The sequence below is a fragment of the Psittacula echo genome (assembly GCF_963264785.1).
Source record: "Psittacula echo genome assembly, chromosome: 4".
NCBI lineage: Eukaryota > Metazoa > Chordata > Aves > Psittaciformes > Psittacidae > Psittacula > Psittacula echo.
In genome coordinates this window covers 120,871,031-120,895,273 of record NC_137738.1, presented here as the reverse complement: position 1 = coordinate 120,895,273, position 24,243 = coordinate 120,871,031, and the positions used below count along the sequence as shown (strand labels likewise).

At 47.1% G+C, this 24,243-nt stretch overlaps 1 protein-coding gene across 2 annotated transcripts in view; it reads left to right on the top strand.

The window, feature by feature from the left end:
- SPTBN1 (spectrin beta, non-erythrocytic 1) overlaps window positions 1–24,243 on the top strand; it is a gene marked incomplete at both ends in the record, with an annotated part of 95,851 nt that overhangs the window by 53,844 nt on the left and 17,764 nt on the right. For both annotated transcript variants that reach the window (XM_080616649.1, XM_080616650.1), the window contains 16 exons: window positions 687–804; window positions 1,787–1,945; window positions 2,557–2,859; window positions 3,655–3,808; window positions 4,378–5,248; window positions 5,369–5,506; window positions 6,074–6,830; window positions 7,072–7,274; window positions 12,559–12,649; window positions 17,160–17,306; window positions 18,871–19,134; window positions 19,799–20,023; window positions 20,223–20,312; window positions 20,823–21,101; window positions 22,388–22,518; window positions 23,805–24,009. In XM_080616649.1, coding sequence (XP_080472775.1) covers window positions 687–804; window positions 1,787–1,945; window positions 2,557–2,859; window positions 3,655–3,808; window positions 4,378–5,248; window positions 5,369–5,506; window positions 6,074–6,830; window positions 7,072–7,274; window positions 12,559–12,649; window positions 17,160–17,306; window positions 18,871–19,134; window positions 19,799–20,023; window positions 20,223–20,312; window positions 20,823–21,101; window positions 22,388–22,518; window positions 23,805–24,009 — 4,135 coding nt within the window. The remainder of the gene's footprint in view (window positions 1–686; window positions 805–1,786; window positions 1,946–2,556; window positions 2,860–3,654; window positions 3,809–4,377; window positions 5,249–5,368; window positions 5,507–6,073; window positions 6,831–7,071; window positions 7,275–12,558; window positions 12,650–17,159; window positions 17,307–18,870; window positions 19,135–19,798; window positions 20,024–20,222; window positions 20,313–20,822; window positions 21,102–22,387; window positions 22,519–23,804; window positions 24,010–24,243) is intronic.

The following is a 24,243-nucleotide window of genomic DNA, read 5'->3' as shown; positions in this document are numbered from 1 at the left end:
TCACCAGTCGTGCTTGCTAGCAGTGTATAATTCCAATGCACTGCTATTAAAAGAGCTTACTGCTTATCCAACATCAAGAGGAAGTGTGTCTGCTTTGTAAAACATCCCTACACTTACTAAAACTGATACAGCCAAAGCTGGGCAACTTATTTCTGGAAAGCTTCTTTTTAGCATTCTGATATCAGATCTGTTTGTTATTTTTGTCTAATAGGGGTTCTGATGGATAATAATCACAACCCAAAGCATTACAGAGTATCCAGACATCTAAAACTGCAGACTATTCCCTAATGCCTGTGGGGTTTGTTTATTTCCCAGGCATAAAACCAAGGGAAAACAGTGGGAAGGGTTTATTGACTGCAGTGGGCTTTAAATAAAACTTCCATTTCATGTGTTGATAGAGTCAACTGGGACAGCACATGTAATAGATAGAAATAAAATGCAGTCTTCTGTCCCCCGAGGGGCTTTTAATCTGAACACAGACAAGTGGCTTCTGTGAAGTTTCTGTTGCTGTGACCCAGCTGGTGCCAGGGGATGTGGGGGCTTTTTCGGTTGCTTTCACACAAGATGAAGGTATTTATCTGAGTGCTCCATTCATAGCATCAATCGTTTAAAGAAGTGCTCTGCTATACCTGAGGAGCAGCAAAAAGCTTTATTGTAACTCAGTTCTTTCTTCAAATTCTGTTTAGATTTACAGAAAAAGGGAACCTGGAAGTGCTGCTTTTTACCATCCAGAGCAAAATGAGAGCCAACAATCAGAAAGTGTACATGCCAAGGGAGGGCAAACTCATCTCTGACATTAACAAGGTAAATGGAGCCAGCTCCTCCTGTGCAGCTCAGGATTTGCTTCGTTTCAGTCTCTCTCTCAGCATACCGGGAAGAAACACCTTTGCTATCTCCAGTCTCAATATGGGGACCATAAGGGGCTGTTGACCTTTTCCTATAGCTCGGACTCCCTAATCTAAACCTGGGTATCCTCAGATCTTCTGCAGTGGAACAATGCTCAGTCACTCTAGCCAAGATCTCACAGTCCTGCCTTGCTCCTCCATGCTCCTGGCTATTAGGAATACTTGGGTTTAGGCAGTTCCACATCTGTTAGGATTTAGGAGAATCTGGGGTAGTTTGTGTTTAATTATGGGTATATTTGTTGCTTGTAAGAAGATCTGAAGGGTCACTAGCTGGCTTTCAACAGGCTTCTAAGACTTTCATAATACTCATGTCACACATGTGAATAGCTTGTGGCTTTGGGTGGAAAAGGACTTGTATGCACCAAAAGTAACCAAATTCTGCAGTTGTGGGGTTTTTCCATAGTGGATATAATAAGGAACAACAATTGTGTATTGATTTTGGAGGTGAGAGGGCACAAAGCTGTAACTCCCATTTCCTAAAGGGGTGGAGGCAGAATCAGCTTATTTAGGAGCAGCACTCAGAAGATTATGTTTCTTTAATAAATACTCTCTTACACATTTAAGCTGGGTTTGTTTAAGCTTTGTTGGAGGCAAAACCCAGATGAACTCAAGAAAATGTATGAGATAAGCAAGACCTCTACCCCTTGCTCGGAAAAGGAATGAATGGAGAACTAATCTCAAGTCATACTCTTACCTTAGCAAAGAGAGTGTAAGCCCAGCCAGAGCAAACAAAGTTTGTTGGCATATACATAAATAAGCACTGTAGCAAAGCTTGGCTGGAGTGGCTTCAGTCCTGATTCCATGCAAAGCAGCTGTGGTTTATCATATTCCTATAAGAATGTGTGTTTAGAAGATGCGTGTTTTTCCCTCCATGTCTTCAGGCCTGGGAAAGACTGGAAAAAGCTGAACATGAAAGAGAACTGGCACTGCGAAACGAGCTCATCCGACAGGAGAAACTGGAACAACTCGCGCGCAGATTTGATCGCAAGGCAGCTATGAGAGAAACCTGGCTGAGTGAAAACCAGCGTCTCGTCTCTCAGGTGCTGCTTTCACCACGTGTCTGCGTGACTCAGATGATTCCCAGGAGTAATTATAGGCTCCAGAGCTTACCAAGAGGACATTTCCTCCCCTATGCCTCATATTTTACTCAATCTGTGTATATGTATGCTTACAGGATGTGTGTGCAGATGTGTATTTAGTGTACATACCTTGTATCCTATCTTTGATGCATTTGGATATGCATTCCTTGAATCTATCAGGCTGTACTCAAGAGATACTGATGTGGAAATACCTACCCACAGTCAAGATTTCCTGTATCTGAATACTGTGGCCAATTCAGTGGAATTAGCCCAGGATTCAATTTTATCTTTTAATATTAGAGGTAACTTAGAAAACCCCCCAAGGCCCATCCTAATCCTGATGGCCACCATGAGTCTTCCCTCAGAGGTAGTGAGTGATAGCTCTGATTGTATCTGTGGTTCTCTGGTTATCAGAGATCTCTCTTATTTTATCAAAGAAGGCTTTTCAGAGCATTTTGAGGTCCCAGATTCGCTGATAAGTGTATTCTGCCCACCAGGAATCAAGTTACAGTTTCACAGTAGGGATTAGCTCCTCAGCAGCCGTCACTGAAGAAGTGTCTCTGTCTTTACAGGATAATTTTGGCTTTGACCTCCCAGCAGTAGAAGCTGCAACGAAGAAGCACGAGGCCATTGAAACTGATATTGCAGCGTATGAAGAACGAGTCCAGGCCGTGGTTGCAGTTGCAAAGGAGCTTGAGACTGAAAACTACCATGACATTAAACGCATTACTGCAAGGAAGGACAACGTTATCCGCCTCTGGGAGTACCTCCTGGAGCTGCTCCGGGCACGGAGACAGCGCCTGGAGATGAACCTTGGTCTGCAGAAGATATTCCAGGAAATGCTGTACATTATGGACTGGATGGATGAGATGAAGGTGGGTGTCAAACCGTGGACCAAATGCTCGGGAAAGGTGTAGATGGTAAATCAGTAAGGTTTGTTTTGCCCCTCTGGTTTAATAGACAAGTGCAGAAGATCTGCAGTCAGGAGCAGAGAACAAATTCCTTACACCTTCAGATGGTTTTCTCAAAATAAAGATTAAAAACAAGTAAGGAAAAAGAACAAGTTCACTCCTATAAAAAGCTACTTTTTAGCCTCAAGCCTGTCCCATAAGGGTCAGAGGCTTTGGTCACAGCACTTGGGTAAGGAGGACAATTTTGGTTGAAAGGGAACAAAATAATGTCTCTCCATCACAATTTACATGGGGAACAAGTCACCTCCTCACCTCTGTGCTTTAAAAAGCATGCATTTCTTCCTGTCTGTTCTCCTGGGATCTGGGAAGGGAAAGGACCATGACTTTGTTCTTGTCCATCGGCCAGCAGAACTTGGAAGCTGTTGGAGGAAAGAAAGATGTGCGTAGCTCAGTGGCCGCTCACAGCACCTGGACTGAGTGCTTTTCAATGGTCCTGCTGAGCTAACTTAGCTCCATGTCATCCTAGACTGAAAACTGCATTGAAGAGCAGTCAAGTTCTTCATGGGTGCCAGTGATCTTAAAAATGATGGCTCAAATTCGTATCAGCCATGCCTCTGTACATCTGCAATAGCTCTCCTTAGGGGTCTGGTGTTTCTCTGCACTTAATGTCACAACAGAGAACAGGGTAGTGCGTGGAGTCATTAGGAAGCAGCTTCTGGCCTTCAGCCCATTTTACTTGTCTGTTTCTGTTTCCATCAGGTGCTTCTGCTGTCTCAAGACTATGGCAAACACTTGTTAGGAGTTGAAGACCTGCTGCAGAAACATGCTCTGGTGGAAGCTGACATTGCAATTCAGGCTGAGAGAGTGAGAGGGGTCAATGCATCTGCTCAGAAGTTTGCCACTGATGGAGAAGGTAACCAGCAGCCAACACATCCTCCCTTGTCTTAATTGCGTATGAGGTTATCTATAAGCCTCATTAGTTCTGCAAGGCACGTTAGGTTAAATCAGCACCAGAGGACATTCCAGCTTCCTTTGTTCCTTCTTTATTGTGTCAATGATTAATTTGCCCAGGTACCTGCTCAAGAATTTATTGTTGCATTGTGTGGGGCATGGGATGTCACGCTCCGAACCAGCAGCTGGTGTAACTTTGTAGTAGTCACCATTACCTCTCCATTCTGTGTTTCTAATGTAAACCGTACGGGTTATTCGACCTAGTCTGATATTGTCCCAGTTTATGCTAAACGCAAGCAATTCCAGTAAACCAGTGCCATTAACTAGGATAAATGATCATTTTGTACTGATGTGCGTAGAAGCTGGTGTCAACCTGGAGCAGTGAATTTTGTTTCACTGCAAACAGTCCTGAATATCTTTCCTTTGGGTTTTTTATCGTCTTCATGCAAAGAGCAGTATTTTCTGATGTGTGTTTTTGTATGGTGGAGCTCGAATAGTCCAAGTTGTAACGTACGTTCCCCATCCGAACAGGTTACAAGCCATGTGACCCACAGGTGATCCGGGACCGCGTTGCTCACATGGAGTTCTGTTACCAGGAGCTGTGCCAGCTCGCGGCCGAGCGCAGGGCACGCTTGGAGGAGTCCCGGCGCCTCTGGAAGTTCTTCTGGGAAATGGCTGAAGAAGAAGGTTGGATCAGGGAGAAGGAACAGATCCTGTCCTCTGATGACTATGGGAAGGACCTCACCAGTGTTGTCCGTCTCTTGAGTAAGCATAAGGCGTTTGAAGATGAAATGAGTGGCCGTAGTGGCCACTTCCAGCAGGCGATCAAAGAAGGTGAAGACATGATCGCGGAGGAGCATTTTGGGTCTGAGAAGATCAGAGAAAGAATTAAGGATATCCGGGAGCAGTGGGCTAACTTGGAACAGTTATCTGCCATTAGGAAGAAGCGTCTGGAGGAAGCCTCTCTCCTTCACCAGTTCCAGGCTGACGCTGATGATATCGATGCATGGATGTTGGACATCCTCAAAATTGTCTCCAGCAATGACGTTGGCCACGATGAATATTCCACCCAGTCCTTGGTCAAGAAACACAAAGATGTGGCTGAAGAGATTGCAAGCTACCGGCCAACCATTGACTCTCTTCATGAGCAGGCGAAGGCTCTGCCGCAGGAGCACGCCGACTCTCCGGATGTCCAAGGCAGATTGTCTGGAATAGAGGAAAGGTACAAGGAAGTTGCTGAGCTGACTCGGCTGCGTAAACAGGCCCTGCAGGATACCCTGGCTCTTTATAAGATGTTCAGCGAGGCAGATGCTTGTGAGCTCTGGATTGACGAAAAGGAGAAGTGGCTGAATAACATGCAGATTCCAGAGAAGCTGGAGGACCTGGAAGTGATCCAGCACAGGTGAGAATGCCTTTCCCAGGAAGCTTGGGGAATACTGGGTGGAAGTTCTTTACACCAGCTGCCTGTGGCTCGGGTTCTCTCTGTGATCATTCATTGTTCGGTTTTTTCCTCCCCTCTCAGATTTGAAAGCTTGGAACCAGAGATGAACAACCAGGCATCCCGTGTGGCAGTGGTGAACCAGATTGCTCGACAGCTAATGCACAGCGGCCACCCCAGCGAGAAGGAGATCAAAGCACAGCAAGACAAGCTCAACACGAGGTGAGTGAAGGCCTCGTGCTCATGAACAACACCGGCTGAAACAAGGACAGTGGGGTCATTTCTGTTTCTTAGATGTGTTTTTAAAGACACTCTGATACTGTTACCTGAAGTATACTCAAGGTAAGTGTTCAAAGCTTCAGAAGGAGAGAGAGCTGTGTCTTTCAAATATCTGATTAATAGGTGGAGTTTTGCTGTTGACTTCAATCAGGTCCTGAGTGATTTGAGAGCTGATGGCTATTATGATAAGAAACCAGGGCAATTTCATGTGAACTCCTTTTCTTGGCTTCAAAATAAACCCAGAGAGCACATTTAGGGTGAAAATGAGCAATTTTCCACTTGAGGAAGGATCATACTTTTAAGGACTCAGTGTTGTTGGTGCTTGTCTTATTCTAATATACACCATGGTTTGGTTAACGGTTGTTTTGCTGTTGATGATATGGGAGGGACTGAAAAGCCATGAATAAGGTTATTTCATGGCTAATGTGAGCAGCTGCCTGCTCAGCAACATCAGTGTGTTTATTATACACAAACCTCAATGTCTCTGCTTTTCTCTCCTCACAATTTCAGATGGAGCCAGTTCAGAGAACTGGTAGACAGGAAGAAGGATGCTCTGCTCTCTGCTCTGAGTATCCAGAACTACCACCTTGAATGTAATGAAACCAAATCCTGGATCAGGGAAAAGACCAAAGTGATTGAATCCACACAGGATCTGGGTAACGATCTAGCTGGCGTGATGGCCCTGCAGAGGAAGCTGACGGGCATGGAGCGTGACCTGGTGGCCATTGAAGCCAAGCTCAGTGACCTGCAGAAAGAGGCGGAAAAGCTGGAATCAGAGCATCCCGACCAGGCCCAGGCCATTCTCTCACGGCTTGCAGAAATCAACGATGTATGGGAAGAAATGAAGACCACCCTCAAGAACCGGGAAGAGTCCCTTGGAGAAGCAAGCAAACTGCAGCAGTTCCTGAGGGATCTGGATGACTTCCAGTCCTGGCTGTCCAGAACACAGACCGCCATCGCATCCGAAGACATGCCAAACACACTGACAGAGGCGGAGAAGCTGCTCACTCAGCATGAGAATATCAAGAATGAAATCAACAATTATGAGGAGGATTATCAGAAAATGAGGGACATGGGTGAGATGGTGACCCAGGGGCAGACTGACGCTCAGTACATGTTCTTGCGCCAGCGCCTGCAAGCTTTGGACACTGGCTGGAATGAGCTCCACAAGATGTGGGAGAACAGGCAGAATCTCCTGTCCCAGTCTCATGCCTACCAGCTGTTTCTCAGAGACACCAAGCAAGCAGAAGCATTTCTTAATAACCAGGCAAGTGGTCCAGATACACCTATTTCATTTGCCATGTTAGCACCATATACCGCAAGTAACAAACAAACAAGGTCACTTGGCAGGAAAGCTGCAAACAGATAAAGTGCCCTTTTTAAGCTATGCTTTGCTTTTTTACTGCTTAGGAGATGTTTCTATTCATGTGTGGTGAATCTGTTGTTGGAGCAGACAGCACAGCCCGAGTGTAATCCTGTTCTCTCTCTGCTTTATGCTTTAACCCCAGGAGTATGTTTTGGCACACACAGAAATGCCCACTACCTTGGAAGGAGCAGAAGCTGCTATTAAGAAACAGGAGGATTTCATGACCACGATGGATGCCAATGAAGAAAAGATCAATGCAGTTGTAGAGACTGGCAGGAGGCTGGTTAGTGATGGGAACATCAACTCGGATAAAATCCAGGAGAAAGTGGACTCTATTGATGACAGGTAAGGTGGGAATGCTGGTAGGATGTAGCTGTTCAGGCTTTAATCCTGTTCCCTGAGAGCTGACCTTTTACCAGACTCCAAAGGCAAAGCAACATGTTGGAAAACGCCTGTTGCAGGCTGTGTTCTTTGTCCTGTGGAAAAATAGGAGTTGTAATGGTGCAAAAATGTGCCAGGCTAATCTCAGTGAACTCTTACCTCTCCCATTTTCCAGAGACTTCCTTGGTAATGAGCTCACTACCCAGAATTTGGCTATAGGAGCATTGCTCTTGGAGTATTCACAGACGTTATGTTATGGTGGGAGCTGTAGCAGTTTGCTGTATCTGGTTCCACAAGTGCTACCTCCTGGCTGATTTAATTAGAACACTGTATTCCTGCCTGTCCTCTGAGGAAGGAATGTGGCTCTTCCAGAGTGGAATTGGCATTGGATCCACCCCACCCGCCTGGCTTTGATCCTTCCAGCTTGTCTGGCCCTTCTGAAATCAGATTAGGAAGCCCTGGTACAAATGTGTCTTTCATCCCAGAACAAGTCTTTTGCTTTGTCTCTGTAGCTGTGGCATGGATGTAATAGAACGTTAAGTGTTCCTTTTGCTTTGAAAACCAAATGTTCGGGTTTGATGGCTGTGATTCATGGCTCTTTTGGCTTTGGGTTTGAATAACAGTGGAGTCTTTCAATGTGCTTTTCAACCATGGGTATCAGAACACAGCAGTAAACTCATACGAACTTTCATGTCAGATGTTACTGAGGACCCTTCTCTCAGGCGTGCACCCTCCCACAGCTGCTAAGCTCAGGGTTACCCAGATGCCTTTATCTCCAAGGAGAAACTGAACCGAAGCAGGTCAGAAGATGTTGTGCCTTTCCTGTTTTGGTGTCTGTCTACGCACCCACCTCAGCCGTGCCTCATGGCTGCAGGAGAGGTGGATGTTCCCTTTCCAAGAGCTTGCTGAAGGCCTTTGAGCCCACTGACAACCTAACCCCAAGGATGCCTCAGGTTTCCATTCTCTCTTATACCAGCTTGACTCTTTTTAGATCCCAAAGACAATCTGCAAAGGGCAGGAAGAGATTACATGAGAACAGTCAAGGTGAAAGCTGGGAAATCAGTTTTCCTTATTTACCCCCTGACTTTCCATGTCCTCTGCTGTAAGTTTTCCCATCCACTTATGAAAGCAGGAGGACTTGATCCTGGCCTTCTGATCATGTGTCTTCTTTCTGCAGCTTCTGCAATACTCGAAGGCAGCATCCAAGGATGCAGTAGCAAATGAGGAGCTGCTTCTTGCAGGCCTTTCTGGAGGCAGCTTCAGCTTCCATCCTGCTGCAGGGCTGTGATGCTTTGGTGACTGTTTCCCCCAGTGCAGCTACTCCTCAATGTCCCCATTGTCCTGTGCGCTCCATCTGGCCACCTGGGCTGTGCTGCCTGTGGGCCACGTGCTGCAGTTCCTCCTCTGAACGGAGGCAAGTCCTAGAGGCTGGAGTTTATTAAAGCCTACTGCTTTTTCCCAGTGTATTTCCTCAATTCCAAAGCTATTTATGCGGAGCTCTGCAGGAACCATCCGGTGTGCTGCTCTTCAGGAAATCCCTGTGATTGCTCTCGGAGTCTGCAGGGCTGATAAGCCTCCAGAACAAAGCCTTAGGGCTGGGTACAGTGGGAGTGGTAGCAGAGGAAGCCTCTTTGGGTTTACACAAAACTGCTCTCCCAACCAAGCTCCACTTGGATGTTTAACAAAGGACCAAAACAAACAAGCACAAGTATGTGCAGGGGCTCCATGCTTCCCATGCGGGGCTCTTTGTAATGTTGAGCATTGTTAATCCTGGTTTTCACATGCTTTCAAGCTATTCCAGAGGAGACCCCACTGTCCATTGGTAGAGCAGGGAGACCCTGCCCTGAAATGATCACCATCTAAACAGGCATGGGAGACACCAGGCTGAGGACAGAGAGTGCAGAAGCAGAGTGGAGTAGGAGCACAATCTTTTAGTGCAGTTCACAGGGAAGAATGAATGGGCATAAGGACATGGAGAAGGGGAGGAAGGGAGAGGATGGGTTTGAATAAAGCTATCACTTCTAGCTTTTCCAGCTAGGAAAGGAGCTGGTCTCCCTGATGCTGCTGTCCCTGCTTTGGTGACTTCTGCTGTAGTTTCTGCCAGCCATAAGGGAAGCTTTTCCTCCTCCACTTTCTCTCTGAGCAGTGTAAGGGGGCTGCCCTACCCTGTGGGCCTACATATGGCCTCTCTGATCCTGCAGTTGAGATTTGGTTTAAAGACAGCGGTAGATCTGACTCAGGTTGTGACCTGGGTCTTCACCAACCTGTGTATTTGTGCAGCTTCCTGCTCAACAGAGAACAGAAGTCAGTTTTGTTCTTGCCCATTCAGAGAGCAGAGTGCCTCTGGTTTGCTGGAACAGCTAAAGAAGGTGAAACTGCCTTGCCTGTGTCTCGGTGTTCTCAGCAGAGGCAGTTACAGTCACACTATGTGTAAGATTCATTACTGCTGCACCGGCTTGGAAACCCACAGGCTTACAGTTAAACCACAAGTGATGCTGTCAGCTTTCAGCCTGGTTAGCACCCGGGGGCCTCCAGGGGACAGCATGGGAACATTGGGCAAACCTTATTCTACCTAAAGCCCTTCTGACACGCTGCTGGTAGTAAAGGGCAGGAGAAGCTTTCTGGTGGTAGGGGAAGTAGAATCCCTGTCATAGAATTCCAGCCTTGTTTGTGTTGGAAGGGGCCTTAAAGCTCATCCAGCTCCAACCCCTGCCACGGGCAGGGACACCTTCCACTGGAGCAGCTTGCTCCAAGCCCCTGTGTCCAACCTGGCCTTGGAGCTTTTAAAGGATTTAGGGAAACGTGAACGAGGAATCAGTCATGTTTAGTTACAGCCAGTCTGGTACAGGGGAACAGACTAAGTGACTTCTTGAGACCTTTTATTCCCATCAGCACCACCATCAATTCTATGATGAAAATACAGGAATTCCTGCCTGTTCCAGCAGTGTCCATCCTCAGAATACTACAACCACGTCTTCAAGCATCCACTTTAAACCTTGTTACAGTTCAGCCCTGTTCTTCCTCAGAGAATACTCCTCTGCCAGTCTCACTCCAGGTTGTCTTGGACAACCAACCAACCTTTTACAGTTACACAGCTCAAAGACTGGATTTGTTATGCCGAGGACTTAAAGGAAAGCAATGTCATCATCTGTTTGATGCCCTGCTTGGTTTCCCTTCAGACTTCTTGAGTTTAGTATCTCCAGCACCCTCTAGGAGCTATTTTTATTACTTTCTCAAGAGAAGAACTTCTCTACTTTTAACTCTATTCAAACAGTCCGGAAAATTCTCCTTTGAACTGCGTAGCTCATGTTCCCTCTGGAATACATGAGTCTATAACGTAATCTGGCCTTAAATCTGTGAACTCATCATGATAAAATCACCCGAGCAATTCCTTGCTTCATTTTAGCAACCTGAGTAATGCCCTGGATTTGCCCAGGCATATAAAAACCAGCCAAGAAAGAGAGGAATCAAACCCAGCGATGTTAGCTGTGTTATAAGGCTTTTTCCTAAGGCACAATCTGTGTGTCCTTTTCTTTGTGCTCGCTCAGATTAAACTTCCAGATTACCTGGGCTTGGACTGCAGCCTCTTCCTTTGATGGGTACCTGTGTCTTCCTTGCCATCTGATCTGTAAATTCATTTTCTTGACCTACAGCTATATAGATGCTGTTTGCCTCTACTTATTCAGAGGAAGCTGTTGAGACAAAAGAGAAGCAATTTGTATCCTCTAAAGGGTTTTCTCTTATTCCTCTGCCTACAGTCCTTTGGCTTCTGTGTAAAATGTATCCCTAAGTCTTCCTTATGTTTCCAAAGTCACTAAATCCATGCCAGGGAGCTTGCTCTGGTAACTTAGTGTAGATCAGGAAGAGTGGTCTCTTAATCCAGTCCTTGTCATCAACATGTAATTTATAGTCATTGAGCTTATCCTGAGTCCCTGGAGGTTTCGCTACCATGCATTTATGGAGCTCTTGCCAGCTTGTGCTGAGATCATCTTATAAATTGCCACCCTTTAAAACCATTTCCAGCTCTCTGTCCTTATTTATCTTAGGCCATTACAAAGAGCAGCAATATTTCACTGTAAGACCCTGTACAGTGAAATATGAACAGATTTACACAATGAGCAGTAAATAACAATGATCTCCCTTATTCTGCCTCCTCCGTCTCAGTCACCTCATAAATAATGCAAGTACTGAAGGAGGGGGATAACTGCTCCAAACCAAGCATGAATTAAAACCATGTTCAGAGGTACCTTGGGAATCAGCTCTTCAGGCACTGTTCCCTTTGAAGAGCCCACCGGGACCTTTGGGAATGGCAGCACCACTCGTCCTTCAGGGGTAAACAGGAATTGAAAGCAGGGTGTCTGGACTGGCCTGTTCTTTCCTTCTGTCTCCTCTTAAACACAGAAAAATAGGTTCCAGTGTGCATAAAGCTTCTTTTTGCAGAAACACACAGGCCCTGTTTGTTAAATAGAGCATTTGGAAGGCTGTCTGAACCACTCCTGCTTTGTTTGGGAGAAGGAGGTGTCAGCTATAGCAGAGCTATATTACAAAGAGTATTACAGCAAGTACCCATTGTGCAAGAGCCACGTAATGTGTGATCTTATTGCTGCAATCTTCAGATAGTTTTCTTCTGGTTTTTGGCAAATAGTCTGAACCCTGCTGTGGTCTTGACACTGGTGAGGCAGACTCTGAGCATAGCCCTGTGGAACCCTGCAGACTTCTATGGTTTCTGTGTATTTAACTGGTCACAAAAGCAAGTAGATGCTGAACTGCCCATTAAATAGCACATGTACAGCTGAGCTTCCAAACCATCCTTCATTTGAAAGGCAGCAGAAGACACACACAATACATGTCCAATATCTTGGAGAGGGGCTTGGGACAAGGGCCTGTAGGGACAGGCCAAGGGGAATGGCTTGAACCTGCCAGAACAGGGGAGACTGAGCTGAGCTCTTAGGCAGAAGCTCTTCCCTGTGAGGGTGCTGAGGCGCTGGCCCAGGGTGCCCAGAGAAGCTGTGGCTGCCCCATCCCTGGCAGTGTTCAAGGCCAGGTTGGACACAGGGGCTTGGAGCAAGCTGCTCCAGTGGAAGGGGTCCCTGCCTGTGGCAGGGGTTGGAGCTGGAGGAGCTTTAAGGTTCCTCCTAACCCAAACCATTCCATATATCCCAAAGAGGCTACAGAAACCAACTAATACCCGTTCTGCATGCAATGCCTATTTCAAAGTGGTTTTCTCTGCTCTTATTTTTCTGACTAGACATAGGAAGAACCGTGAAGCAGCCAGTGAGCTTCTGATGAGGCTGAAGGATAACAGGGATCTCCAGAAGTTCCTCCAGGATTGTCAAGAGGTAAATTACAACCTTTCACTTCTATTGCTAAAGCTGCACTCTGCAGAGGAGCATCCTTGCCCTGTATTTCAAAAGGGCTGGAATACTCAGCAGAAAACCCGAGCCCTGCCCAAACCCCTGCAGAAATGAATTTGGTTTGGTTGGTTTTTCCCCATGAACTGAATTTCCCTTTGTCATCTAAGCTAAAGATGGGGAAAATGGCCAAAAGCAGTGAAGGTTTTCTGCTGTGGTATAAATAAATCCTGTGGAGCGTGGTGGGATTAGCACTGAATTCATCAAGGTTTTCGTCTGCAGCTGGATGTATGTGTCCTCGTGCAGGCGATTGCAAGTGATTTCTATGAAACATTAGTCAGAAGAAGAGGAGTAATAGGAGTAAGAGGGGAGCAGGGTTAAACTGGATCATTTTTAATGTGTTATTTATCTAGTAGTTTGCATGTGTTTATAATTGTTAAATCCTGTAACATTTCAAACAAGGAATCCTTTCCAGACACTTAATGACTTACATGGGCTGTTTACACTGAAGGCAACGCTTTAAAGTTAGGAGTAATCTTGTTCCCGGCAGGAGGAATTAAGTGATTTTCAGGTTATTTTGTGCAGCACTGACAGATATTGAAGTGCTTTGCCTGTGACCTGCATTAAAAACTAACTTTCCTTAGCTGAAGCCTGCAAAGAGAGCTGACAGTGGCAGAGCTGTGTGTTTAAATCCAAGAGTTGCTGCACTGGCTGCACATCTTCCCAGCTCCAGGAGCCTGGAAGTCTCTGCACTGTGTCTGAATGGAGCTGAGATTTCATATGAGAAGCAAACAAAATGATGATCATAAGCCAGGCAAATGATGTTTGCTTCTTGGTTGCCTAGATGTGGTCTGGTTTCCTGCATTGCATAAGCTAACCGTGCACTTGGCTGAAATTGCTCCTTGGTAGTAAAAACATGACAGAGCAGCAAAAATGATGCTGTTATTAGCAGCAGCTTCTTCCTTCCTGCGTAACATCTCCAGTAGAGAACTCACCCCCTGGGTCTTGGAGCTCCTCTAACGCCCGTGTCAATGTGGTTGTGTTGTTCCCCAGAGTCTGGTTTTCGCCTATAGCACAGAAAGAAGAGGCAGGCATAAAAGCTCTAGTGTCTGGCTGCCTGAATGCCTTTCCTCTTGGTTGGGTCTCTCCAGCCACTAAAGCATGGCTGTCTCCACAAAGGCAGAACTTACAATACCCAAATGTTACAAATTTCTCCAGTCCTTTCTGAGAGGACATTGGCCTCGGTGGTAACTGAATGGGTGTTTTGTGAGGAGACAGCCCATGGCAGGGGGGTTGGAACTCGATCAGCCTTAGGTCCTTTCCAACCCAAACCTTTCTATAATGAGACTTAGCATTTGATTAGTGTGACTGTGGCCTCTCTGCTGCTGACTCGCTCGGGCTGGAGGGGTTGTGTGATGGATGGAGCACCGCTGTCCTGCAGAGTGGGAGGGAGCCAAGGCAATGCCTCACTCCTGACTTTGATCAAGAAGCTGGGAATTGTTATAGCACAGATTTGCAGCAGTCTCTGTCTCACCCGGCCATGATCCTTCGCTCTTCCTGCCTGCCGACATAGGGATGGTTTCCCACCCTCTGGAACCTGAGGAAAGGAAGTGTTCTCTGCAGCGTGCTCCTGCCCCAGGGCAGCCGCTTTCCTCCTGTGGCTCTGTGCTGAAGTGTTTTTGTAAGGTGGCCTCTTCCCCTCGCTCCTTCCTGCCTCTGGCTCGGGGGAGGCGCTGAGCAGGGTCAGTGCGGCTGGAGGAGGTGGCAGGATAATGCTCAGAGCAATAGCTCAGCAATGACAAACCTTTCCTCTGGGTCACAGATGAGGGGAAACAGCAGATTTTCTTGTTAGTAGTCAGATAGTTCTGACTGTTGACTGCTTCTGAGTACTGCTTGTGGCTCTTCATCAGATACAGATTCTTCCAGTGCCTAAAGGGGCTACAGGAAACCTGGAGAGGGGCTTTGGACAAGGGTCTGTAGGGACAGGCCAAGGGGAATGGCTTGAACCTGCCAGAACAGGGGAGATTGAGCTGAGCTCTTAGGCAGAAGCTCTTCCCTGTGAGGGTGCTGAGGCGCTGGCCCAGGGTGCCCAGAGAAGCTGTGGCTGCCCCATCCCTGGCAGTGTTCAAGGGCAGGTTGGACACAGGGGCTTGGAGCAAGCTGCTCCAGTGGAAGGGGTCCCTGCCCATGGCAGGGGTTGGAGCTGGTCCTTCCAACCCAGACCAGTCTGGGCTTCTATATCACAGGTTAATCCTGGGGTGTTGCTTTTCCTTGTCTGTTTCTCACGTTCATAAACATGAATGTGTGGAGTAAATTTGCTGAGCGAATTAAATGAAATAGAGACAGCAGTAACCCCTGAGATGTGTCACATTTTGCCATTTAGTTTTCTTTGACTTCCTGCTCATCCAGAGCTCACCTTCAAAGAGGTTAAAGCTGATCTTCCTCTGAGTGCTCTGAGTCCCTGCACTCTCTGGGCTGGTTTCTCCAGGGCTCTGGAGCGACAGCATCTGGCAAGACTCCACGCGTCAGGAGATGCTGCCTGCTCAGTGTGGCCTGGCAGGCTTTGTCATGCAGCTCAGAGTGTGAACCTTACACAAGATAGGCTGTGCCAGCGCGGGTGTTTGCAGGGTCTGGTAGTGCAGCAGCACCCGGTGCTCTTTCACCTTCCCTTATTGCTCTGCCAGCTTTACAAGGGGTTTCTCTTGGCATTTCTCCCAGCTCATGCCAGGTTTTCATTGCAGTTTTAGAGTCTTCTGGGAGCTGAGAGCAGGACCCAGGTGTTGTGGTATTGGTGCAAAGGAGGGGAGGAAGCCTAAAAGCTGGCTCTGCTGGCATTAACAACCAGCTTATGGCTTCCATAGAGTCAGAGAATGGTTTGGGTTGACAGGGACTTTAGAGCTCATCCATTCCAACCCCCTGCCATAAGCAGGGACACCTTCCACTGACTTTCAGTGTCTGTAGTGGTTGCAAACCCCATATTTTAATGTCACCCCTTAAATCCTTTATTTGCATTAATGTTATCAGAAGGAACATACCAACAGTGTGAGAGTCAGAAATGAGGGGTTTATCCTGACCCTGCCTGTGTCCCACCTATCATCTGTGTCTCACTTTGCCCCGTCTGTTAATAGGAGCTGTATCACCTTTCCTTGGAAGCACTCTGAAATCTGTAGTACATCTAATGCTACGGCCGGGAAAAGCTAACAGTGAAAGACAGGAGTGCAGTTTGCACAGCGTAGCAGCTGTCTGCTACCCAGAAAGGCAGGAGTGACACCACTCATTTGGGGTTGTTGAGTCATCCTTTGGGTGTGCAACAGCAGCCTGTTGTAACTGCAGACTTCATCAACATGAGCATTTCTATCAAGAACATCCTATTTTCTTGATGGCAAGATCAGATGAGGAGTTTCTTTGATTGCTCTCCTAAGTTTTCGCTTTTTGTGGAACTTAACAGTGCCTTTAAGGGGCGATTTAAACAGGTTTGTGAGTGCTGAATGCATTTGCTGCCCTGTACCCTCAGTGCATAGTGGGGAATTGGAGACTGAAATGGCTTCCTGGAAACAAAGTTTAGGTTCGTTTTGACATTTTCCACTTGGGAATTGACTCTAAATCTGCAGAAATGAATCCTTTACAAACCCTATAAACATGCCTCTGAATGTGTGTTTTATCCATACCTAAGGGATAGATAAAGCAGTCGGAACCACCGTAGGAGGAAATTGGATGCTGGCTGCTGCCATCATTTTCACATTCTATTTGCCCATGGCAAATGATCTGTCTTTTATAGGATTGATTTTGTGTAGCCTTGGTCTGGAAATTGTTCTCGGTGCCTTTGGATTTGCAGAAAATCAGGATGAAATGAGCCTTGGATTTTATCTAATGGCAAAAGGAAAGTCTCGAGTACCAAAACCCTACCAGAGATTGGACAAATACCAGGTTTAGGGATGTAAACCTACACAGAGAAAAGACTTTGGGGAATAGGTACTGAGCGTGTGACTTTAACGGTGCAAACCTGTCTCTGTTCTTTGTGTGTTCAAATGTGCCTTGGGGCTCTGTTTAATCTGGAGATGCCTTTTCATGCCACTTCATTAGTGTGTACCTCTGAGTGCCCTCAGCAAGTCAGCAGGGCTCCTCAGGGGTGTAGTGATGACATTGAGTAGCACATTGAGTAATGTTAAAAGGGGAAAGTGGTCCAGAGATACACCGTGACCAGTAAGTAGGACACACATCCCTGTTCCTCTTGCTGCTGAATTGGGTGAGACCTGTGAGCTTGGAGTTGAGGCCTTTCTGCATGAGTCATGGCTTATTTATATGTTGGAGATGGATGTTTAAACTTAGCTGTGAAAGTGGTGGAGCCCTGGCTGAACCCTGGGTAAAAGCTGTCTCTGGATCTCGTGCAGCTCTCCTGTAGAGAGGCATCTCTTCATCCTTGGTCTGGAGGTACTTTGAGGCTTTGCATTGTTTCATACAATTGTTTTCACAAGTACCCGTGTGTCTTTCTTCCCAGCTCTCACTCTGGATCAATGAGAAGATGCTTACAGCCCAGGACATGTCCTATGATGAGGCGAGGAACCTGCACAGCAAGTGGCTGAAGCATCAGGCATTTATGGCAGAGCTTGCATCCAACAAAGAGTGGCTGGATAAGATTGAAAAGGTAACTAAAGAACCTCCAGAAAGTGCCCTCATCTTTGTCAGAGGAGGTTGTGCACAGAGATGGGACCTGTTCCTCTGCAGAATTGGCTCTTGAATCCTCTCTCCAGCTAAGGCCAAAGGAGATTTCATTACTGTAAGATAAACATCTATCACATTGTGTCTCCATCTACCCCATTTCATTCCTCACTGGTGTTAAATGGCTTTTATCCAAGACATTCTCATATAATAACCATTGGCTAAGCTGCCAGTTTCACGTTGTCTAGTCCTTTTTGTCTGTTCGGAGGATGGCATAACCTAGTTTTCATACCCAAAGAGCAAAAGAGGGACAAATGTTGTGATTTGAGCTGATGAAGTAGAAGCACTTCCTGGGAAAGAACTGGATGGGGTGAATAAGTGAATTCAGGCTCCCATGCTGCCGTGCTGGTTCTCATTCATTCAGGACTATAATCAGGCTGCCTTCCCCATGCAAAATTAGTGCACGAAGTAAAGTACAGCCAGTTTTGTGATTAATTAAGATTCACAGCTCTGTATCAGGTTACTTTGAAGGCTTTAATGTGCTGTGATGAGCTGTACTTTTTCCCCCCCCATTTCTCATGTGCAGCTCTGGAACACTAAGGAGGTCTCGTCTTTAGCTCTGACAGTGGGTTTCTGTTCAGTGTAAGTTAGCTTAATTGCTCATTTCCTCTCCCACTTTGGCACTCTGTATCCCATTAGAGGCTTTTCTGTGATCTGCAAATAGCAATACCCTTTAATGGTGTAATTAAAAGGCTGCTCTGGAAGTACTTTTTTAGTGATGCTAATACATCCTCACCCTTTGCCTCTGAAAAATCAGATTGCAGTGAGGTACCAATGCTGTGGATCAAGCCACAGCTGACAGTCACTGTATTAATGTTACCAGAGGTCACAGCTATTAAATGTGATAGGGTTATGATAGGGTTCATATCTGACAAGGTTTGTCCCTCGTCAGCATCACCCAGGAGCAGAAGTAGAAGTGTAGTTAAAGAGAATATTCTCCAAGTGAATATAATCTTTGTAAAGGCAAAAAGATGTCTTAAGTCCAAGCGCTCTGCTGGTGCTAGAGACAGGGTCCCTGCTACCTTCTGAGGAAGATTGTTCCTCTCTGATAGTAGTTTAGACCCATGGTGACTGCTGTAACTCATTGACATAACCCTCCTCAGTCGCACAGCTCCATTTGGGTACCATAAGCTCCCTCTCCCAGCGTTACACTGGGTCTCTGTCACCCTCCTGGGGAGATGTCTCACAGCAGTTGTTCAGCTGCAGGTCCCCCCTCTGCTGTCACACACGCACATGGGGCATCCCACTGCCTTCTGAGCAGTGTCCCCAGGAGCTTGACCTTCCCATTCCTAAGAAACCCTCTTCCTGGCAACAGCCAGACCTGGGAGCTGATGTTCTGGAAGGAGTCACTGGGTAATTGAAGATAGAAAATGAGCCGTTGATGCTGCCGGCAGATGAGGGCTCCTGAGTGCTTTCTAATCAGAGTAATTCAGCTAACGGGCTGTGAGAGCTCCAGAGGAGGTTCCATTTTGTTGCTCTTTGTTCTGCAGGAGGGGATGCAGCTCATTGCAGAGAAACCAGAGACTGAAGCTGTGGTGAAAGAAAAGCTCACAGGTCTCCATCAGATGTGGGAAGAGCTCGAATCCACGACCCAGACCAAGGCTCAGCGTCTCTTCGATGCGAACAAGGCAGAGCTTTTCACGCAGAGCTGTGCTGATCTGGACAAGTGGCTGAACGGTTTGGAGAGCCAGATTCAGTCGGATGACTACGGAAAGGATCTCACCAGTGTCAACATCCTGTTGAAGAAGCAGCAGGTAAATGGAGCACAGGTTGCAGAGTGGGCAGGCAGCAGATACCTGCGCTCAAAGGAGCAGATCGGGGATCCTTTCCATTTATAAAAGGATTTATTTGCTTTTCTTTCTCCCTGTTGTTTCATGTGTCTTCAAGAAGAACCGAAAGCAAATCAGATATATATTTCTTGATACCATCTCTACCTTATACTGCCCTTTCCCCACATTAGTATCTCTGTTCTGTCTCCTGCTGTAGTCCTCTAGAGGTCATTCCCTCTCTGTGATTCAAACTTGGCCAAAGCTGTCAATCCCTGTTCCCTGCTGTGAAGGCAGCAAGGAGTAGTGAGGACAGCAGGGAGCAATGAAGCTGTTGGGCACAGTCAGCTGTGCTCCAGAGTTGTTGAGGGTGACCTGTGAAAGATCAACAGAAGAGATTCAGCTCCATCGTTGGCCAGATCCACCATTTGCACAAGCAGGGATAACTGAGGGCTGTCAGCAGCTGCCCACAGCTGTGAATCCATGTTTAATCCATGCTCCTTGCAATATGAACGCTGCAGTAATGATTAATGTGGTAAACCCTTACTAAGAAGCTTCTGTTCTTCCTTCTTATGGAGCTGTTGACATACCCTTGTCATATCAACAGCTTTTACCCCAGTTTTCAGGACCTTTTTGCTGTGTTTCTGTTTAGATGCTAGAAAATCAAATGGATGTTCGTAAGAAGGAGATTGAGGAGCTGCAAAGCCAGGCAAGGGCGTTGAGTCAAGAAGGGAAGAGCACAGATGAAGTGGATGGCAAGCGCCTTACTGTAGAGAAGAAGTTTTTGGAGTTGCTGGAGCCCCTGAACGAAAGGAAGGCAAACCTGCTGGCCTCCAAAGAGATCCACCAGTTCAACCGGGATGTGGAAGATGAAATTGTGAGTATGAAAGAGATCTCATTCCCCAGACAATAGGAAAATGTCAGAGCCTGCTGCAGAGCTCTCACAGGAGAAACCTTTGGATCATGCGTTTCATGGTGTTTGAGTAATGCTGCTTTTTGCACCAGCCTCTCTCTGCTGCCCTGATTGTGTCTGGGGTCACTTGCAATAACACGTGTTCTTCTTCTCTTCCTTTCAGTTGTGGGTTGGAGAGAGGATGCCCATAGCTACATCAACAGATCACGGACACAACCTCCAGACTGTGCAGCTACTCATAAAGAAAAATCAGGTAAGTAGGTGCTGTTAGAGCTCCATACTTCTCACTTCTCCTTAGAGCTGACTAGCTCAGGAAGGAAAGGCTTGGGGCAGGCGGTGGGTGCTTCAGCAGTGATGGGCTGTGGGGTGATGACCAGGTGGTGGCATGTTTTTAGGTTAGATGTAAGGAAGAAACTCTTCACTATGAGGATGATGAGACACTGGAATAGGCTGATCAAGCAAGCTGTAAGTGCCCCATCCCTGGCATCCCTGGCAGTGTTCAAGGCGAGGTTAGACAGAGAGGCTTGGAGCAAGCTGCTCTAGTGGAAGGTGTCCCTGCCCATGGCAGGGGGTTGGAACTGTATGATCCTTTCCAACCCAAACTGTTCTGTGATCCTATGATTCTGTGTTCAGGGAGGGCCCCAGTTTCTCCACATGAGCTGATGGTACGTGTTTTGCTGCCCCTCTGGAGTTAAGACCCCTGACTGTTGCTTCCTTTTAGCTTGGTGCAGTGCCTCATCCGTCTGCTTTCCTCCCCTTATAGACCCTCCAGAAAGAAATCCAGGGACATCAGCCTCGTATTGATGACATCTTCGAAAGGAGTCAAAACATCATCACAGAGAGCAGCCCTAATGCCGAGGTGATCCAGCAGAGACTTGCAGACCTGAAGCAGCTCTGGAACCTCCTCATCGAGGAGACAGAGAAGCGCCACAAGCGCCTGGAGGAGTCTCACAGAGCACAGCAGTATTACTTCGATGCTGCTGAGGCTGAGGCCTGGATGAGCGAGCAGGAGCTCTACATGATGTCAGAAGAGAAAGCCAAGGTGAGCAGCTCCCCAGCAGCTCCAGTTTGGGTTTAATTGCTTAGCTAGAGGGAGGGAGGTGACATAATTGAGTCCGTCACTAATGTAATGGAACATAAACAGATTTAATTCCCTTGTGAAAGCTCAAGTGATCATCTCTTGTATCTGTTATGACATCTCTGGTAGTGAGGAGGATAGGCCTTGCTGTGCTGAGTCAGGGAAGCATCCTCACACTGAGACTGTGGATGTATGTGGTGTCCCTGTGCATGGCAGGGCATTGGAACTGGATGATCTCAAGGTCCTTTCCAACCCACACCATTCTATGATTCTATGGCAACCACATGCCTTCCTGTGCTGTGAGATCAGAGCTCCCAGTACATCCCTGTTAGGGTGAGTTATGTGTTAGTTTTGAATCACTGGGAACAGCACAATCAGCAGTCTGTGAAACAGGGCCTGATGGTCAGTCAGCTGATGCCACCAGCCATCAGCCTTTACTCCCAGTGACATGAAATCAGAAAGCATCAGACCATAGCAAAGAGTACACGAACTGCTGTTTTTCAGGGATGTGTTAGAATGTGGTGTCTTACTTGTTGTCTAGGTATATGCACTGTGTTCATTGCCTTGATAAAATAACACCCAGCTTTGGGTCAGTATAACACATCCCATGGGTGTTCAGTCTGCGGTTAAAAAGGAGTTTGGTTTTTATATCTAAACGATGCAGATAAAAAGGACATTCATGCAAATCGTTCATTGCACAAAATATGTTAATGAAAGGGCTTATTGACAGTACCAGTTAACAGTGAGAGCTGGGGGCTGTTTTCCTTAAGCATAACAATGCGTGGAAAGTTCTGATTGGAATTTCTCCAGGCTCTTTGCTGGAGAACCCTTTGGCAGAGGCTCCATAGGATGTCTTTTCCCGGACCCAGGCTGTCACTGCAAGGCCTGACAAGGGACGTGCCTAAAACTGTTCCATTTTTCCGAGCCCTGCACAATCACCGGTGTTGTGTAAACACACAAAGAGCTTCACAGAAGGGGAAATTCAGCGTGCTCAGTGCACAGCCGATGTAATTCTGCTCTGCATCCCAGAGGGGTTGGTGCGTTCACTCTTGCACTTGTTATTTTGCTTTCTGTGGGTACCATTTGCTGTGAACTCAGCTGTTAATATACCCTTGTCAGAACAACTCGTCTTCAAGCTGTACTTGGGAGCAGCTCTTTGCAATTGGTTCTGGCTACCACTTTGTGCTTGAACTTGCTGTGTGGTGTCTTTGGGGTGTGGGGCTCAGCTGTCCTTGTTGTCACCATTCCAGGATGAGCAGAGTGCCGTGTCCATGCTGAAGAAGCACCAGATTTTGGAACAAGCTGTAGAAGACTATGCTGAAACCGTGCACCAGCTTTCAAAGACCAGCAGGACTTTGGTGGCAGATAATCACCCAGAAAGGTATCAGCTGCCATTTTTAATGGGATCATGACCTCTTTCACGAGTTCAGTCCCTTCATCGGGTTGTTCTGACACACAAGACTACAGCAAAGAGTGAGTTGCTCAGAAGAGTGTACGGAGGAGGAGGAGTTTAGCCTTGCTCAGTTCAAGATGTACGTTGGGCCACCCTGATTTGGGCAGTCAGGGTCCTGAACAGGGACAGTGTGTGCAGGTGCTGATGGAAGGTACCAGACACCTTCAGTAAATGTTGTACCCTTTCCACAGCCTGGCCCAGCACTGCTGAGCCTAATGGAGCTGCAGCAATCCTGAGAGACAAGGGTCTGTATTCAGTCTCTCAACCAACTTCTATGTCCAGCCCAAGGGTCACAGTGATTTGTCCTTCTGTGTTAGCACAGTGCTCCCCAAGCTCTGCCTCCTCTCTTAGAGATGCCGGTAGCATCAGAGCCTGGGATCTCACACATGGGCACATTAACATCTTGGTTGTGGTAAACTTATCTCAACTTTCCTAAACGGCCTTTCCCTGTGGGAGAATTCAGGAAGCTGAAGAACAGTTCTGCTCTAAGAGCTGCAGCTGAGTGAACAGAATTCTCCATTGGCTTCAACTGCAAGGCTGGTTTGGCTGTGAGGCTGCCTTGGCAGACAGGAAGGTAGGATAGGACTATCTTGGGAAAGACAATTCTGCCTCTGGTGGAAGATGGTTATTTAACTCAAAAGCACTCTCTTGTGGTCATGATAATGTCTGATGGGAGCGGGTTTCCTGGCTGAGCTGACTGAGTACTGGACTAACACTATGAGCTTCACAAGGCAGAGGGAAGGCAGTTTGACAGGGCTTTATGGCTCAGATAAATTATAGGCAAAAGATGCGGCCAGTAGAACTAGAAATCATTTCTGATTAGTGGAAATGTGGAGCTTTAGGGAGTAAGAAGCCCATGAGTGCTCTTGAATTCTGAAGCACAACTGAGGTGACAATGAAATGCTGCCTTGCCTCAGCAGCCCAGATCCTGCCTGGGATCTTGAGACAAGACTCAGGTGTAATCTGGCCAAATAAAAGGAGAACTTGGTTCCAGCTTCACTCTGTAAAGCCAAGGGGGTTATAGGTACAGGGCAGAGAGGTTTTCCAGTCATCTGTGCCAGCAGAGGATTGATGCAGTGTGTCTGAGTCAAACCCATGCATGCAGCAGTGCTCTGTTGGATAAATACCCCAAGTGACTTTAATTCCATGTAGGTTTTTCCTTTTATCTTATTTACAAAGATGACAAGGACTCAATGCTCTTTGGTCTCTTGTAGTGAGCGTATCAGCATGCGCCAGTCCAAAGTGGACAAGCTGTATGCAGGCCTGAAGGATCTGGCCGAAGAGAGACGGGGCAAGCTGGATGAGAGGCACAGGCTGTTCCAGCTGAACCGCGAGGTGGATGACCTGGAGCAGTGGATTGCTGAAAGGGAGGTGGTGGCAGGATCTCACGAGCTGGGACAGGATTACGAACACGTAACGGTAAGTTAGAACCATAGAATGGTTTGGGTTGGGGGGGACCTTCAAGGCTCACCCAGTCCAACCCCCTGCAATGAGCAGGGACATCTTCAACTAGATCAGTTTGCCCAGAACCACATCCAGCCTGGCCTGGAATGTCTCCAGGGATGCAGCATCCACGACCTCTCTGGGCAACCTGTGCCACTGCTTCACCACCCTCATTGTAAACAATTCCTTCCTCACACCCAGCCTGAATCT